Genomic DNA, 16,438 nt, shown 5'->3' with positions numbered 1-16,438 from the left:
TTCAAAATGAGATCTTCATTTTCATGGGATCCTATATGTAATACGGAAATACGAGTTGGAGCCTTGATCGTTTATGCATGCTTCGGCAAACTTTACAGGTTGCAATTAAGTGAGAAACACATATTGATACAGATATATTAAATATTGATACAAATTAATAAAAAACTAACCTTTCGCTTGAACCACTATTTCTATCTTTCATTAAGAAAGAATTTAACCAGTTACCTTGACTGTTTTCTTCGCTGTGCAATGATGAAATACCCAACCTAACCGCGGGTAGGGCACTTTCACCTACTTCGTTGGAAAGTGAGTTAGTGATGTTTTGGAGTTTCGATTATCAAAGAAATTGTTTATAATTTATAAATTGGTTTACTTTAACTGCCAATTAAAGCCTATGATATGTGTCATCAAACGTACCGCGTTTGACACCTTTCTTTGAAGTATACAATATTTATGATAGAACTTATAGATAAACCGTAGGTCAGTATATTAGTAATCACATTGGTTCTGTTAAACTTACTGTTTTGTATACTTCTTTGAATGATAAAACAGATTGCAAAGCGACGACATTATTCTTCGTCGTCTGTTCAGATACTTTATTGAGCTGGGGACAACCCATGCTTTGCAAATTTCAGGGGGGAGGGGCGCACGCCCGCCACGCCCCCGCCTAAATCCGCCCCTGCTTAATGTTCAATAACGTTGGGGAATCTAGCTCTGTGCTGCTTGATAAAGTGAGTCTCCACCAAAATTGTCGATACCGGTTTTGGATTGGAATGGTTCACTGTAAAAATAGACACGAGACTAGAATGATATATAGTTTTATTGCACACCGGAAGTCTAAAACCTCATTTGAATATATAAACAAATACAGAGCCTTTGCTCACACCTAACAGCAAGCTATAAAGGTCATAACAAATTACTAGTGTAAAACCATTCAAACCGCAACTAACGGTCTAATATATATTAAAAACGAGAATCATATATGAACCACATCAACATCGGATTCCTAACTTAGTACAGGTGCAAACAAATGCAGCGGGTTTAAACGTTTTAATAGGTTTGAGATATATAAATATATATAAAACCGCACTTTGACCTATAATGGTTTTTCTTTTACAAATTGTGACTTGGATGGAGAGTTGTCTCATTCACACTCATACCACATCTTCTTATATCAATATAAAGTTACAAATAAGAAATTTGATGATAGATGTCTACTTATAACCTGTAAAAGTTCATAGAAAAGAAATGAATAAACCACCACAAAATGCACAACTTTTAACTCCTTCCGGAGCACCTGAGTTCACCCCCAGTTTTGGGTGGGGTTCGTGTTGCTTAGTCTTAAGTTTTTATGTTGTGTCATGTGTACTATTGTTTGTCTGTTTGTCTTTTTCATTTTAGCCATGGCGTTGTCAGTTTATGTTCGATTTATGAGTTTGACTGTCCCTCTGGTATCTTTTGCCCCTCTTTTACATAAATGTAACTAAATCCGTGCGATATTATCGAACTGTACAGACAGCGGAAACAAATTGAAAAAAAATTAGAATGGAAGAGGGGAATATGTCAAAGAGACAACAACCTGAACAAAGAGCAGACAACAGCCGAAGGCCACCAATGGGTCTTCAACACAGCGAGCAAAATCCCGTACCCGGCTCCTGAATTGGGTCAGACCCAAAAATTCGTTGGGATAGGCGTATTTTGTGAGATTTCAACCCTCCCTTTTAAAAATAATATAATATGAAAACAGAGTTAATGTTTTACAATATTTGATGCTACAAATCACTTGAAGAAATTAATTTCTTTTACTCAAAACAAAAGTTTCATAAAACAAAAAAACGAATGTTCCATGGCAGTAACATATATGCGATATCCTCGAACTGAAAAGATAGGGGAAACAAAAAGGATATAATATGAAAGCATATTTAATAAATATGATGTTTTATGCTACATATCACCCCAATTTTTACACACACAGAAAGACATAAAAGCAAAAGTAATAACCTTGGCAGTGACATTCAAGACAGGGGAAAGAAAAATGATGTAATGTGAAAACATCGTTAATTAATATAATATTTAAAGCTACCTATGACCTGCAGAAGTTCAATTTTTGCACACAAAACACAACATAAAAGCAAAACTAATAACCTTGGCAGTGACATTCGTGCGATACCGTAAAGACAGGGGAAAGAAAAATGATATAATATGAAAACATAGTTAATTATTACAATGACTTTAACAGAACTCAGATGTTTCTATTCGTTAAGCTTCAAAGTATTTTTTTGTTTAGCAATAAAGACCAGATATATCGTTTATGACAGATAACAACTCATAAAAGTTTCAAGTTTCTAAACAGCTGATTAGAAAAGTGTGATGATCTATATATTATCTGTAGTTAAATTTATGTGGAGTTTATTTTTTCTATCTCTGCATTTTTCCTGTAATTTATGAGCGATAAGGTTACGACATGCGGTCAAGGTCGAATTACTAAATACATGTGGTGATTTATTAATGCACGGAAATGCACCAGTCTGCACATGTCGATTGATAGATAGGTAAATAAATTGTTTGATTTTAAATATATGTCAGAAAAGTGCAGAAAGTGAAATAATAAAACTGCTTATCTTGCATGCGGTAACATGGAATATTACTGTCTGTATTTCAACAAGTTTGCATTTGTACCTTGAATGAGTTTGGTAGACAGTCTCCCTATAATAAAACAGAGAATCTTTCATCAAACTTGTTCCAATTTTCCTTTGTAATAAAACAGAGCATCTTTCAACACACTTGTTCAACTTTTTCCTTGTAATAAACAGGGCATCTTTCAACACACTTGTTCAACTTTTCATTGTAATGAAACAGAGCATATTTCAACACACTTGTTCAACATTTCCTTTGTTATAAAAAAAGTACCAATACATATGTTCAACTTTTCCTTTGCAATAAAAAAAGGTACATCTTTCAACACATTTGTTCAAGTTTCATGTAGTATTTTCTGTTAATGAAACCAAAACAGGAAGCATGTTTATGATACTTATCATGTTACCATGCAGTATTCGGCTAACAAGTGCCACTGATAAGTACATAACAGTCAAAGTAGAAACAAAAATGTTAATGTTATATGTCTAAAAACATTATCAGGTCCTCTGACATTTGATATCAATTACTGAATACCGAGAGAACCCTTAAAATGCAATTATCCATATATAACATTTCCAAGAGGCATAACTCATGTCCAACCTGTGCAAGACATTGCAGCATCATAAATTCTGTAAAACTAGTTAATCAACAATACTTAACGATCTTGTTCTAAACATAGTTGATATGAAGAAGGACAAGAAATGTAAATTTATATGGTATAATTTTCAAACTCGTTAAGATATCGTTATATATAGACGCAACCCATTTAGCCAGGAGAGCAATTGACCTATACTGCTGAGACTAAAAAAAAAACCCCAGATAAACGCAAGCACAGACGGTCAGACTGTATTTCAAGAACTGGTTCTTCAATCCACGTTGCAGCGGAGGACGATGAATACCCAACCCGTTACATAAAGTGGCTAGCAAAAATGGCTTCAACTTCGTACTTTATTTTTTCTTTTAATTTTTTTTTCATCGACAAGTCCTTTGTAGACGAAACGCCCGTATGGAGAACACACTTATAACAAAACAAAGTTATTTCCCGACTATGCAAGACCCTAATTGTTAGTCCAGGTCATTTAAAACCAGCCTCGTTGTTATAATCCTGGTATCCTAGTTTTTTATGCGGGTGCTACGAAACAGAATGAGTTAACATAATCTGATCCATACCGCCGTGAAAAAACCCAAAAGAGGAAAGATGGTTATCGTTTGTAACCCATAACCATTCGCTTTGAGGCCACATTGCTTCAATGCATTCTTATCATTAGCCTGTCTTACTGAAGTGTCAGATATTTCAATGTTTATTTTGAATAGATGTTAAGCAATTAGAAGGAATTATTTTTTTCTCAAAATACAATTAAAATGGATGTCTTTGATGACATTATCTGTCATCGTTTCCATTATTGTTTTGAAACCAGGCCATATTTTTAAATCTCTTTGTGCAACTATATTACTTCAAGGTCACATTTTTGTAATTCTTCTAGTTGAAATATGCGGTTAATCTCGAGATTGATTTGATCGTCTTTACAATCAAACATTCATGATACAACGTAGAACAGAAATGTTGTAATGATGTAAAATACATTTTATATACGTTTGATTATTAATTGAATTATTGCTGCTCGTCTATTGAGTGTGCAAATTTAAGGTTTACAGAATGGGGTTACATGTACCTTTTTGTGTGGCTTTGCTGGTTTACTTTATCTTTAACGGGTTGGTTGTATAGTTGTTTGTTGTAGCTTGAATTGTGTCCAAATGATTATTTCCAAGCTCATGTAAAATTACAAAGATATGGAAGAACTGTCAATGAAGACTTAACTCATTGTTTAATGGCATGCCACAAAACCAGGTTCAACCCACCATTTTTTCCTTTAAAAATGTCCTGTACCAAGTCAGGAATATGGTCGTTGTTATATTATAGTTCGTTTCTGTGTTTGTTATATTATAGTTCGTTTCTGTGTGTGTTACATTTTAAAATTGTGTTTCCGTTGTGTCGTTTGTTTTCTCTTATATTTGAGTGTGAGTTCTCATTACTATAAGACGTGTCACGGTACTTATCTATCCCAAATTCATGTATTTGGTTTTGATGTTATATTTTTATTCTCATAGGATTTTGTCTAATGCTTAGTCCGTTTCTGTGTGTGTTACATTTTAATGGTGTGTCGTTGTTCTCCTCTTACATTTAATGCGTTTCCCTCAGTTCTAGTTTGTTACCCCGATTTTGTTTTTGTCCATGGATTTATGAGTTTTGAACAGCGGTATACTACTGTTGCCTTTATTTAATAGGGACAGTTTTATTTTTTTGTCACATACTGATCTAACTCCCATACACAATCACATTATTACTACTCCCGATTGTGAATGGCAGGTTTTGATATACAGACATATATATTGTTACTGAGTTGCTGTTTCACTCACCGACCAGGACTCGTAAAATTTTACCAAAGAATAACAATGTATGTGAATTTGAATTTTTTGTTTTGTATATTTTGTGGTATTCGGAGCGTTTTGTTGGTATTTCGATTGTAAATATTTTGATCCTACCTACCTTATTCTTTCAAGATTGTCTTGGTATAAGAAATAACCCAAAATAACTGGTGTTAGAACATAAATAGAGGTATCTATATTTGGTTAAAAAATAATTAATTACATTTTGCTATAATATCATATTAAATTTAATGTTTATATATGTCATAGGCCTTATGACCATGTATTTAACATGTGTTTGTGCTACTGAATTTTTGTTTAAATATATATTGTCGTAATTGCAATGCAGATGCATTCCTAATTTCAATTTAAAATAATTATTCTGTCTTGAACATCGGTTTTGTGTCTGTCGTTCAGATTATTATTGCAAAATCATAATGTAATTTGCAACCGTGTACACTCTATTTCTTCATTTGTGATACCTGCAGTACCAATAACCTCCATTAGGATTTGTATATACGCTGTCTGATACATGTTGCCGCAGCAGTACACATGGCTTCTAATAGGATTTGTATTTCATTTTCTGCAGAATTTCATTCATATTTAATTACAAAAGAAATTTCATTATTTATTAGTGCACAATCGTGAAAGAATGCCTTCATAGTAAAATCACATGTTTAAACTTAAGATTGTACCTTAACATTTAGGTTCAGACCCAACTGCTATCAATATTCCAAATTCCCCATCATAAATATTTACATCAATATGCAGTTGAAAGATGCTTATAATGAAACAAGCACTTTACTAAATGCATGGTATGTAAAACGTCTCCCCTAAACTATTACCTTGTTTAAAAATTCTTTTAAACAGCATATGATTTTAAAATTTAGAAAAAATACTATTGCGTCATCATTAATAGTAAACTTACATGTTACTACTCGTGATAATTAACAAAATAATAGGCTTTTACAGAAAACAGATGATTAACCATGGAAACAGAAGTTTTAATTACCCTTTCTCTGTTAATTGTATAATTTTTACCATTAACAAAACATCTTTATAAATAACCCTTTAAACTTTTAACTTTTAAGTTTGGTTAAATGGATTGAACTCGAGCTATAATTTACACATTGGTTGTTTAGATATTTGAGAGTTCGGACAAATTTAGATACATTGTTCTTGAACTGTTAGCATACACATATCTCCATCTGAGTAGCTAACTGTTTGAGAAAAATCCGCTTAAAAAAGCTAAGGTCCCAAATTTCCCAGGTACAGATAACCTTAAATGAATTTGGCGACTTTAATGTTACTTTTACTGGTGGACGCCTTCCTCTCATCCAACACATAAAAGTTTGGTTATCATCTGACATGCTGAACACAAGTGCAAATACCATCATTAGCAGAACACTGGTTGAGCATAAGATTGGCAATCGTGTACACGACCACAAACCATTTTATTGCTTTTTCACAAGTTACCCTAATACTATCAGACTCACAAACCGGTAAAACATATACACTCACATACAGGCATATCTATACACCCAATAGCTATAAGAAAATGTGGCATGAATGCCAATGAGACAACTCTCCACCCAAGTCACAATTTGTAATAGAAAACCGATTACTTGCTCATACCCTAGATAGTGGCTCACTCCGGATGTTTTCAGCACTAATGTATAAAAATAGGAGTTATTGTTGTATACATTTTAATCTCAAATGTTTTATCCCACCTTAATTAGTTTATCTTGCCTTATTTGGGATATATAGTCTACGTATGCATACAACTAAATTTTATAATCAGACATCGATTGTACTTTGTATAACCAAACACGAAGATTCAAAACTTGAAGTATGCATAAACTATTAATCAAATGGAAATGACTGAGAGAGGGGTGTTTATCAGGTTTAGCCAGCTGTAAAACCAGGTTTAAACCACCATTTTTTTTACATGAGTAATTGCATGTGCCAATTCAGGATTATGACAGTAGTTTCCAAGTCGTTTCATGTATTTGAGTTTTTGATTTTGACATTTGATAAAGGACTTTATATTTTAAATTTTTCCGTTTTTTTGCTGGTTTTACTTTTTTCTTTGAGAGTTCTAGTTAATAAATCTGTAAATTCCAATACTTTTTTCTCTCAGGTTTTGATTGGACGTATTGGTCAACAAGGCAGTCAAGAACAAGACATGTCGCAACTAACGCGAGATTTGTTTGACAGCATGGAACGCGAGACAGATTTAAAAGATCAACTTCAATTTGCAGAAGAAGAGGTAAAGGACCTCCGAAGGAAAAAAGACGAGCTTGATGAAGAAAATGAAAATTTGAGCGTTCAGTTAAAAAAGATGTCTGCCTCTAAAATAACAAAATATAAGGACAGCAAGAAACTGGATGACCCTGATTTTACGGAAGCGGAAATAGAGTTGAAAGTTCATTTGGAATTAAATGAACAAGAACTAATGGTTGCCCGACGTAAAATACAAGATCTAGAAAATGAAAATGAAAATTTGTTAGAGCAGTCTAAAGTTTTGAAAGACGAATTATCACATAAGGAACATCTACTGGCTCTTCCACAACCACCACTCTCTCCAAACACCTATTACGAAGAGAGGTTGAAGGAAATGAATTTCGGAGCTGATGAACTGAGATGGAAAATAATCGAAAAAGACAGAGAAATCGAAAAACTGTCTGCAGAAGTATTACAAACTCGCCAATCAAAACTGCGTAAAAGTCGATCGCTTGAAACTGATTTCTATGGAGAACGTAAGAAACTTTTAGATCTCGATTTGTCAGAAAACGTTGATTTTAGAGATAAAGTAATTAGTGAGGCACGCGGTACACATTCTCCAGAACAATTACAGCATCACAAGCCATATACAAATTGTAATGACAGCAGAGATAATAAGAATCAAGAAATAAATAAATCGCCCGATGATGGAATCAATTCTTCTTTTGCCATTCAAACTCAGTTTTATTCTAGAAGTAAGTTAAGAGAACCTTCAAACTCTTTAAATCAAAGCTTTTCAAACGATAATTTGGAACAGCTTAAAACGTTACAAGATAGCGTTGACAATTTACAAGAGAAAATAACTAAATTGGAAGCAGAAAATGTGAGTTTGAAAGAAAAGTTTACACCGGAAACGGAAGATACGGAAGGGGAGACAAGAGAAGAATTGATGGACAAAATACTAGACATGGAAGATGATGCTGGTAAGTGAATCATTAATTTATTAAGATATGAAAACATATTTTGTAGGTGTATACAATGTCATATCATAAAATGTCTTGTGCAGGATTTCATGAATGAGTCCATGCAATATTTCTACTTTAAATCCTTACCCTTTTAACACATGCCAATAGGGATAAGAAACAAAACGATATTTACAAATTCATTTATGTCGATTTTAAAAAAAGGTGTAAAGACGGCCACATTATGATCTTTTAAACTGTCTACCTTAAACTCTCTGAAAAGAGGCATACTGTCGAGGAAAAAAGGGGTTTGGTCCTTTGTTGCCGTCCTAGTGGTTTGTAAGCGATTAATATTCTGCTTCAGATTATTTTATATTTCGGAAGGCTTATAAAAGGTAAGCTGATACTTTAAAGTTAGAACTTATTATCTGTGGCCACATGTTTTCATATGTGGCCTCCAGTTTAATAAAATAAACCAAATTCAAATCGTGATTCGTGAATTTGGCTACATAATTGGTGACATATCCTATAGATACAGTAAATGTTTTTTTTATAATATGAATGTTCTACGTGTTGATAATATAATGTGATTTGTCAAACAAGAATTTGTATATACCACATGATTTTATGACTATGTTGTGTAATAATGTTACAAAAATAAGAACGACAGAGAATGATAAATAGGACGCCTTCGACAGAACAGGAATACGAATATTATTTATTTTATTGCATTGATGTGGGATCTATGCTTCATATCATACATCATCGTTGAACATTACGTAACAACGGCACTTTCACTCATCTCAAAAACACCATTAGTGTCTCCTCATTAGATTAAAAGTAAATAGATAATGAATAGAATTGAGGATAGAATCAAGGAATTTGTCAACCCGACAATAGAGCAAACAACAGCTCAAGGTCACCATAGTGTCTTGAACGCAGCGAAATTATCCTGCACCCGAAAGCATACTTTAGCCAGTTTCTTAACAACAGTGTATACTAGTTTAAAGTATTTTCTAGTAACAAGATTGACAAAAGCGAAAAATACGTATATTAAGTCAGTGTTCATTAAAAGAACAAATAAAACGCATTTTGAAACATGTTATCGTGCCTGTAGAGGAATGCGTATTTGATAAAAGGTTAACCCATGCTTCAATAATATTGTATAATTGAGTAACTGTAAGTGTACCCTTGTTAAATCGTTTTTTTCTTTTTCTTTAATTGGCCTTTTTAACTTTTTTGGATTCGAGCGTCACTGGTGAGTCTTTTGTGGACGAAGCGCGCGTCTGGCTTATATACTAAATTTAGTCCTGGTATTTATGATGAGTTTATTCTATCTTGAAATATCTTCCCATCAAATACACTGGAAGAGAATAAAACACCAAAACAACGCATTAACATTTATATATTTCATTACAATGATAAGGAGATACACACCGCTAACAAAGAAAAATCTTCCCCCAAAAAGTTAAAATTATGACAAGACCAACATTCATCGTTTTTTTTTAACAATGATAATTAATTTATTAGTCTAAAGCTGTTATCATTACATTAGGCAATATAGGAAAGGTGTACTGACATAAGTAGTCTCTAAACACATTAACTCCAAATGGAGCTTTCGTTAGTAGAAACCATATTATTAACTATGTGTATTAGTGAGAAAAATGTAAAAGCATAAAAATATAGTATATAAACCAATACACATAATTAACAGCGCCTGGTGATGTTTCATAGCCTGACCGGTTTCGGTCCAAAAAGAACCTTCATCAGAGGCAGAATGGTGGATTAATGTTTGCACCCTATTTATATAGATATGGTAACCGGCGGTTGAGTAAACCGGCGGTTCAGATTGAACCACCGGTTATATTTGAACCGCCGGTTAAATCTGAACCGCTGGTTAAAATATCTATATAAATAGGGTGCAAACATTAATCCACCATTCTGCCTCTGATGAAGGTCCTTTTTGGATCGAAACCGATCAGGCTATTAAACATCACCAGGTGCTGTTAATTATGTGTATTGGTATATATACTATATTTCTATGCTGTTATCATTACATTATTGGTACAGCTTCACGAAAAAGGTTCCCTGATATATTAATATCTTTAAGAACAAGGTGTCTTAAAGATAAATTTTACTTAATAATGTGGCAGTTAATTACATACTTTTAACACATATATAAATGCAAATGCTAACTGGTAATGACGTATTCCGGATTTGACTGTTCCATTTTTATACAGTCTACCTGATAGATATTTTACTCATTTAAAAAAATCGTACGTATGTAATAATCATAACCTGACATGATTGAATGTGTCAGTGTCTCAATTCTCTGGCAGCACAATTTGGCGGTTTAAGATATTAGTAGCGTCGTCTGTTTTGTAATTCTACCTATTGTGTCGTAATCCCGATTCGAATTCGAAAAACGGGGGATAAATGAGATTTCCCCAGTGCTACTTTCGTTACAATTAACTTCTTCATGTATTAAGACATGGTTAAATTTTGATAGTTGTTCTGGAATTTTAAAATGTTCAGTTGTACCATGGTGGCGATTTACTTATTTTTTATGCTGGCATACTTGCCCTTTCTTACGATACTTTGAAATATATTAAATTAAAAGTTCTTTGAATTTTTCTTTTACTTTATAATACTTTTCATTAAATCACGGAAAATAGAATACTAGTAATTATTCAATAACATCATTCCATCTTGATGAAGAGCTTGTGTGCCCTATCGGTACTGTTCGAACATTGCATCGGAATTAGTTTACAACTTTGACCGACGTATTAAACGAACAGACAACAAGACGTATCTCTAACAGTTGGTTAAAATGCCTTATACCAATTCAGGCAGTTGTTAGCAAATAGGTCGTTTCTGTGTATGTCGGCGTTTGTTTTGTTGCACTCTAGTGTTCCTGTTGTTCCTTTAATTTCCTCTCATAGTTGATTTTTCCCTCGATTTTAGTTTGTAACCCGTATTTGTGTTCTGTCAATCGATTTATGACTTTTGAACAGCGGTATAATATACTCTTGCCTTCATTTGAATTGTTTAAGATTTTATCACAATGTAATCAAATTATATCTTTTCTTAGCCTTTCAATAATTTCATTGTCATGATAATTGTTTGAACTGGTAGTATGAATTTCAAGATGTCCTGTGCTGTCTGTCGATATTATATTAGTTAATTGTGCCTTTCTCTGTGATGAATGTTCTTGTGTTTTTTTTTGCTGTATTTCTAACATTGCCATAAAAGCTGAAGGGTTGTCAATCTATAAAACCAGGTTCAATCCACCATTTTCTACATGAGAAAATGACTGTACCAAGTCAGGAATATAACAGATGTTATCCTTTCGTTTGTTGTGTTTACACTTTTATTTTGGAAATTTTATCACGGACTTTTCGTTTTGAATTTTCCTCTGAGTTCAGTATCTTTGTTATTTTACTTCACTTTTTAAAACTCAAATTAGTATAATTAATTATACAAAGGGAACTGTGAGAATATGTGAATTATTGCGTGACGTTGTAATCGTGTTATGGTACGAATAATCAAAGAGGGACGAAAGATACCAGAGGGACAGTCAAACTCATAAATCGAAAATAAACTGACAACGCCATGGCCAAAAATGAAAAGGACAAACAGACAAACAAAGGTACACATGACACAACATAGACAACTAAAAAATAAGCAACACGAACCCAACCAAAAACTAGGGGTGATCTCATGTGCTCCGGAAGGGTAAGCAGATCCTGCTCCACATGTGGAACACGTCGTGTTGCTCATGTTATAACAAATCCGGTAAATAGTCTAATTCGGTAGGTCACATTCATGAAAGGGAAAGGGATTGTAGTTACGACGTAAGGAGCATATCCTATATAATTTGTGAAACGGTGATTCCATAACGGTCAACCAACTCGTAAGAAATTTACCTGTCATCAGGTGCGGATACAGCCATCAAAAACCCTGGGTTCCAACCTCTGGAACACTATCAAACGCTGACATAATTAATTTAAAAAAAAACCAACAGATTGCAACTTAAGAGGGGGTTCCAACCCTGGAACACCCCTTGGTATACCAATCCCTTGGTCCTTTATATTTTAAAACGAAAATTTACTGTAATATTATCATTTGTATTAAAAGATGTATTTTAAAAAAGTCCTATTTACATACATATACTGAACAGTTTCTGGGTAATGTAAAATAATCATCAGCTGAACAAATTCTGATTGGCGATCAGAATCCTGTCTTTATAGTCATTCGCAATGTAAGGTACCAACGAAACCATATTATGTGTTACCATATAGCATAACCTTTAATACTCTTTATTCATTTAAACGAATAGTCTATATCTAAATAGTATTCGTTTCTAGTTTCTATCTCCTATTTTAATATGACCGACAACGTTCTGCTATTTTACGAACAAAGATATCAGAAATTTAATTTGAACTTTTCTTGGTTTGTTTATAGACACATGGTTTCTCAGTATCTAATAGAAGTTGTGTCAACGACACAAACAAAATAGTTGTATAGACGGCCAATAACTGTCAGATATATGATCGTCCCGTAGATAGGCAGATCGCAATTATTGTTAAAAATTAGAAACTACAGTTACTACCACTACAAAACAACATTATAAAGAAGAGATACATTGCAAAGGTTGTAATCAAAAGCCATAGTTGGAGAAAGATGATAAACAAACTGGGTTAAATAAATAAACCGATTAGATTAAGAAATAGTTCACAATTCACCATACAAAAACTTAAGATTGACCATTATGAACAAAAAAAAAACCCATCGGGAATAAAAATCAGTCCGTGATGAACTAATGTGCTCCGAACGAGAAGGCAGTTAGAATAATTCACGAATGTTATAAATAAACTACTACTGTTACTACAACTGGTTCAACATAATATTGATGTTCTGGGTCATTATCTATATGTTTATCTTATAAACATGAACTGTTCCACGCAAACAATAGGCACAGTACCTACATTCATTCATGTTTGTCTTGTACTTCTAACTATTTAAGTAGAAGTACATACGTTAGGTTGTGATCCTTGAACTTTTTATGACTTTAAGATAAAGGATCTACAAAGAGATACATTAGTAATACATCTAATTAACCATGCTAATTCTTCTATCTGCATGTGTTGGGAGAAGCATGATCGGGGTCAGTTATTTATCTTACCATGTTTCTGTTTACTCTTGAATAATTAAGATTACTATGTGTTTGGGTTTGCTATCTCTGCATTTTACTCGTTATATGTATTTATAAATCTTTGATATCGTTAACGACTATTTTAAAATCCATCTGTAAATATAACCTGTTTCATTTTAATCTCATTATATATAATCAATTAGCGTTTCTTTGCGTTGAAATGAATGATGTATTTTTTAAATAGTAAAAAGAATTAAAAGATCAGTTTATGTTTTGTCCTGATTTGTTTCATTTCATTTTGGGTTTGGTGTTCACATTGGCTATTAAATAAACTCATCATAGATACCAGGACTAAATTTTGTATAAACGCCAGACGCGCTTTTCGTCTACAAAAGACTCATCAGTGACAATCTAATCCAAAAAAGTTTAAAAGGCCAAAATAAAGTACGAAGTTGAAGAGCATTGAGGACCAAAATTCCTAAAAGTTTTGCCAAATAAGGTAATCTATGCCTGAGGTAGAAAAGCCTTAGTATTTCAAAAATTCAAAACATTGTTGAATAATCGTTAGTTAGTTAAGAGATCATTCGATCATACTAATTATGACTTCAAAGTACATGTTTTCGCGGTCTCTGATCTTGAATATTACAGTTTGATCAGGTTATTCCCGGTTATGTTCTTTTCCCAATTGTGACGGTTTGACTGAATAAGAATAAGCATGGCAGTCTATACATGCATAACGAGAAAAGCTTATCATGCCTACGCCCTCGGTCTTTCTTTTCTTTGAGTTTATGCTATTTCCTCGGTTTCGAATTGGTATCTTGATCATGTTGATTTGACTTTTCCATGATGAATGTTGCGAGATTTGACCATCGATAAAGTGCTTCACCTTAATTGTTCATTATAACCATAATAACATTTGCAATACTATTACGCTACATACTTGTTCAAACTACGCCAGTAAGTTATTTGTATACAATGGCTCAAGTATAAAATTCAAACAAGAACTATAAAAGACGACAAAGTACAAATAACTCCAGAGTAACAATTGCAACGCACTTTACTGTCTATACTTTGGATGTTCAGATTGGATAATTGAAATTGACATGTTTGCCTAAAATAACCTGCTTTTCTAAATCTGTTGACTTAATAATATGAATTGTTTGTTCCTCTTGTAAGAAATAATTGACAGGTTTGTTTATTGCTTAATGGTTCACTGAACAACGAAGTACTAATTTACGTTATTTTTGTGTTGTATATTAGAAATGAAGAAATTCTTAGCTGTTGGTAAAGACATATGATTGTACTTTAATTAAGGTAGGAGACGTGATGTATTTTGATTTGATTGTGGAGTTTTTTTAAACTCTACTCACAATTGTTACATTTTGACTTGAATGTGGATCGCATGATGGTGATTCAGATATAGCTGAAAGGCGCTTACTCAGCAACTCACCGGTCTTGCTTCTTTAACGAATATTTGAAAATCGGTAAATTACTGTTGCCTGAATTTACTTCCATTATTTTTCTATTTCTGTCGATATGTTTGCAACGTCGATGATGTTTCAGACAAATTGATTTAGTTTATATACTTATATTGTACAGTTAAACCTGCTTAAGAGACCACCTGTATTAAACAAATCTGTATTAAAAGACCATTAATTTTAGATCCTCGGTAGTGCATTTCATACAGATTGAACCTTTATTGAAAAACCACCTGTCGTAAGAGACCATTAAGTGGTCTCATAAAATAGGTTTCACTGTAGTTGTTAATCATTCAAATTCAATTACATTGTCCGTTTCTCTGCGGCTAATGAGCTTTTAATTTGCCCCCCGGTATCGGGTATCCGCCTGTTTGACGTTAACTGAAATTACCAATGGTTCGAAATCTGTACAAATACAATATGTATTATGTATTGAGACTATTACATAGATATCAGAGGCGGATTTAGGGGGGGGGCAGGGGACCCGGCCCCCCCTTTCAAGAAAAAAAATGGTTGGTTATATAGGGAATCACTGAAGCGTGACGGAACCCGCCCCTTTAGGTAGTCAGTGGCCCCCCTCTTATGAAAATTTCTAGATCCGCCACTGGATATAAGAAGATGCGGTTGGAGTGTCAATAAGACAACTCTCCATCGAATCCATAATTTGTAAAAAGTAAATCATTATACTCGGCCTTCAACACGGAGCCTTGACTAACATCGAACATAAAGTTATAAAGGGACCAAAATTTACAAGTGTTCAACAATTCCAACAGAACAACCAACGGTCTAATACATGTTCATTGTCGCTTTACGTCAACGTGAATAAGCATTTGAATGGTACAAGCCATATCAAAGTATTGAATTCAAAGACAGTTCAATGTTCGATATTGGATGCGTGGGTGATTATCTAACTAAAGTTGTTAATTTCTGTGTCATTGGGTCTCTTATGGAGAGTTGTCTCATTGACAATCATACCACATCTGCTTTTTAAAAAAAAATTCATGCAGTTAATAATATTGGAAAATTTGTTAGGAATTTCTTGTTCGTGGGTATACTAATACACAGTATTAGAATGATCCCAACAATATCATTTCTCATTTGCTTACTTTAATGCTATTATTCTCAAAACGAAACTGAATAATTATATATAAATACGAAACACAAATAATAGTTCTTACTTATCATCCAATCATCCAATTTAGTACCAGCTGATTTTTTTTCTATTTAAAGTCCTAAAAAGTGTAGATATAGATATGATGTTGAAATGACTGGTTTTCATTGTAAATGCATGAGTTATGATAATGAAACAAATTCTTAAATTGGTAAAATTGGTAAAAACATTGAAGTGATGACTTCCACATTTTCAAAGCGGAGTTAGAGTGTGTATTGCAATAGAGGTGTAATATGCATTGTATATAAATTCAACTTATATAATCTCGTTAAAATAATAATCTGTTAAAATAATCTTTAACAATGTAGTTTTTATAATGAGCAAAAATTAAGTCTGAATTGATCATAACACGTTACCTTGATTGACAGTTAAATATTTTCGGGAT

The 16,438-nt window shown here is 33.2% G+C and overlaps 1 protein-coding gene across 2 annotated transcripts in view; it reads left to right on the top strand.

Moving 5' to 3' along the window:
* Window positions 1–16,438, top strand: part of LOC139498076 (uncharacterized) — a 116,004-nt gene that overhangs the window by 24,334 nt on the left and 75,232 nt on the right. For both annotated transcript variants that reach the window (XM_071286396.1, XM_071286395.1), the window contains exon 3: window positions 7,205–8,270. In XM_071286396.1, the coding sequence (XP_071142497.1) occupies window positions 7,205–8,270 (1,066 nt within the window). The remainder of the gene's footprint in view (window positions 1–7,204; window positions 8,271–16,438) is intronic.

This window comes from Mytilus edulis, chromosome 12, assembly GCF_963676685.1.
Source record: "Mytilus edulis chromosome 12, xbMytEdul2.2, whole genome shotgun sequence".
Taxonomy (NCBI): Eukaryota; Metazoa; Mollusca; class Bivalvia; order Mytilida; family Mytilidae; genus Mytilus; species Mytilus edulis.
Note: the sequence above shows the minus strand (reverse complement) of the source record. Positions and strands in the feature narration are given on the sequence as shown.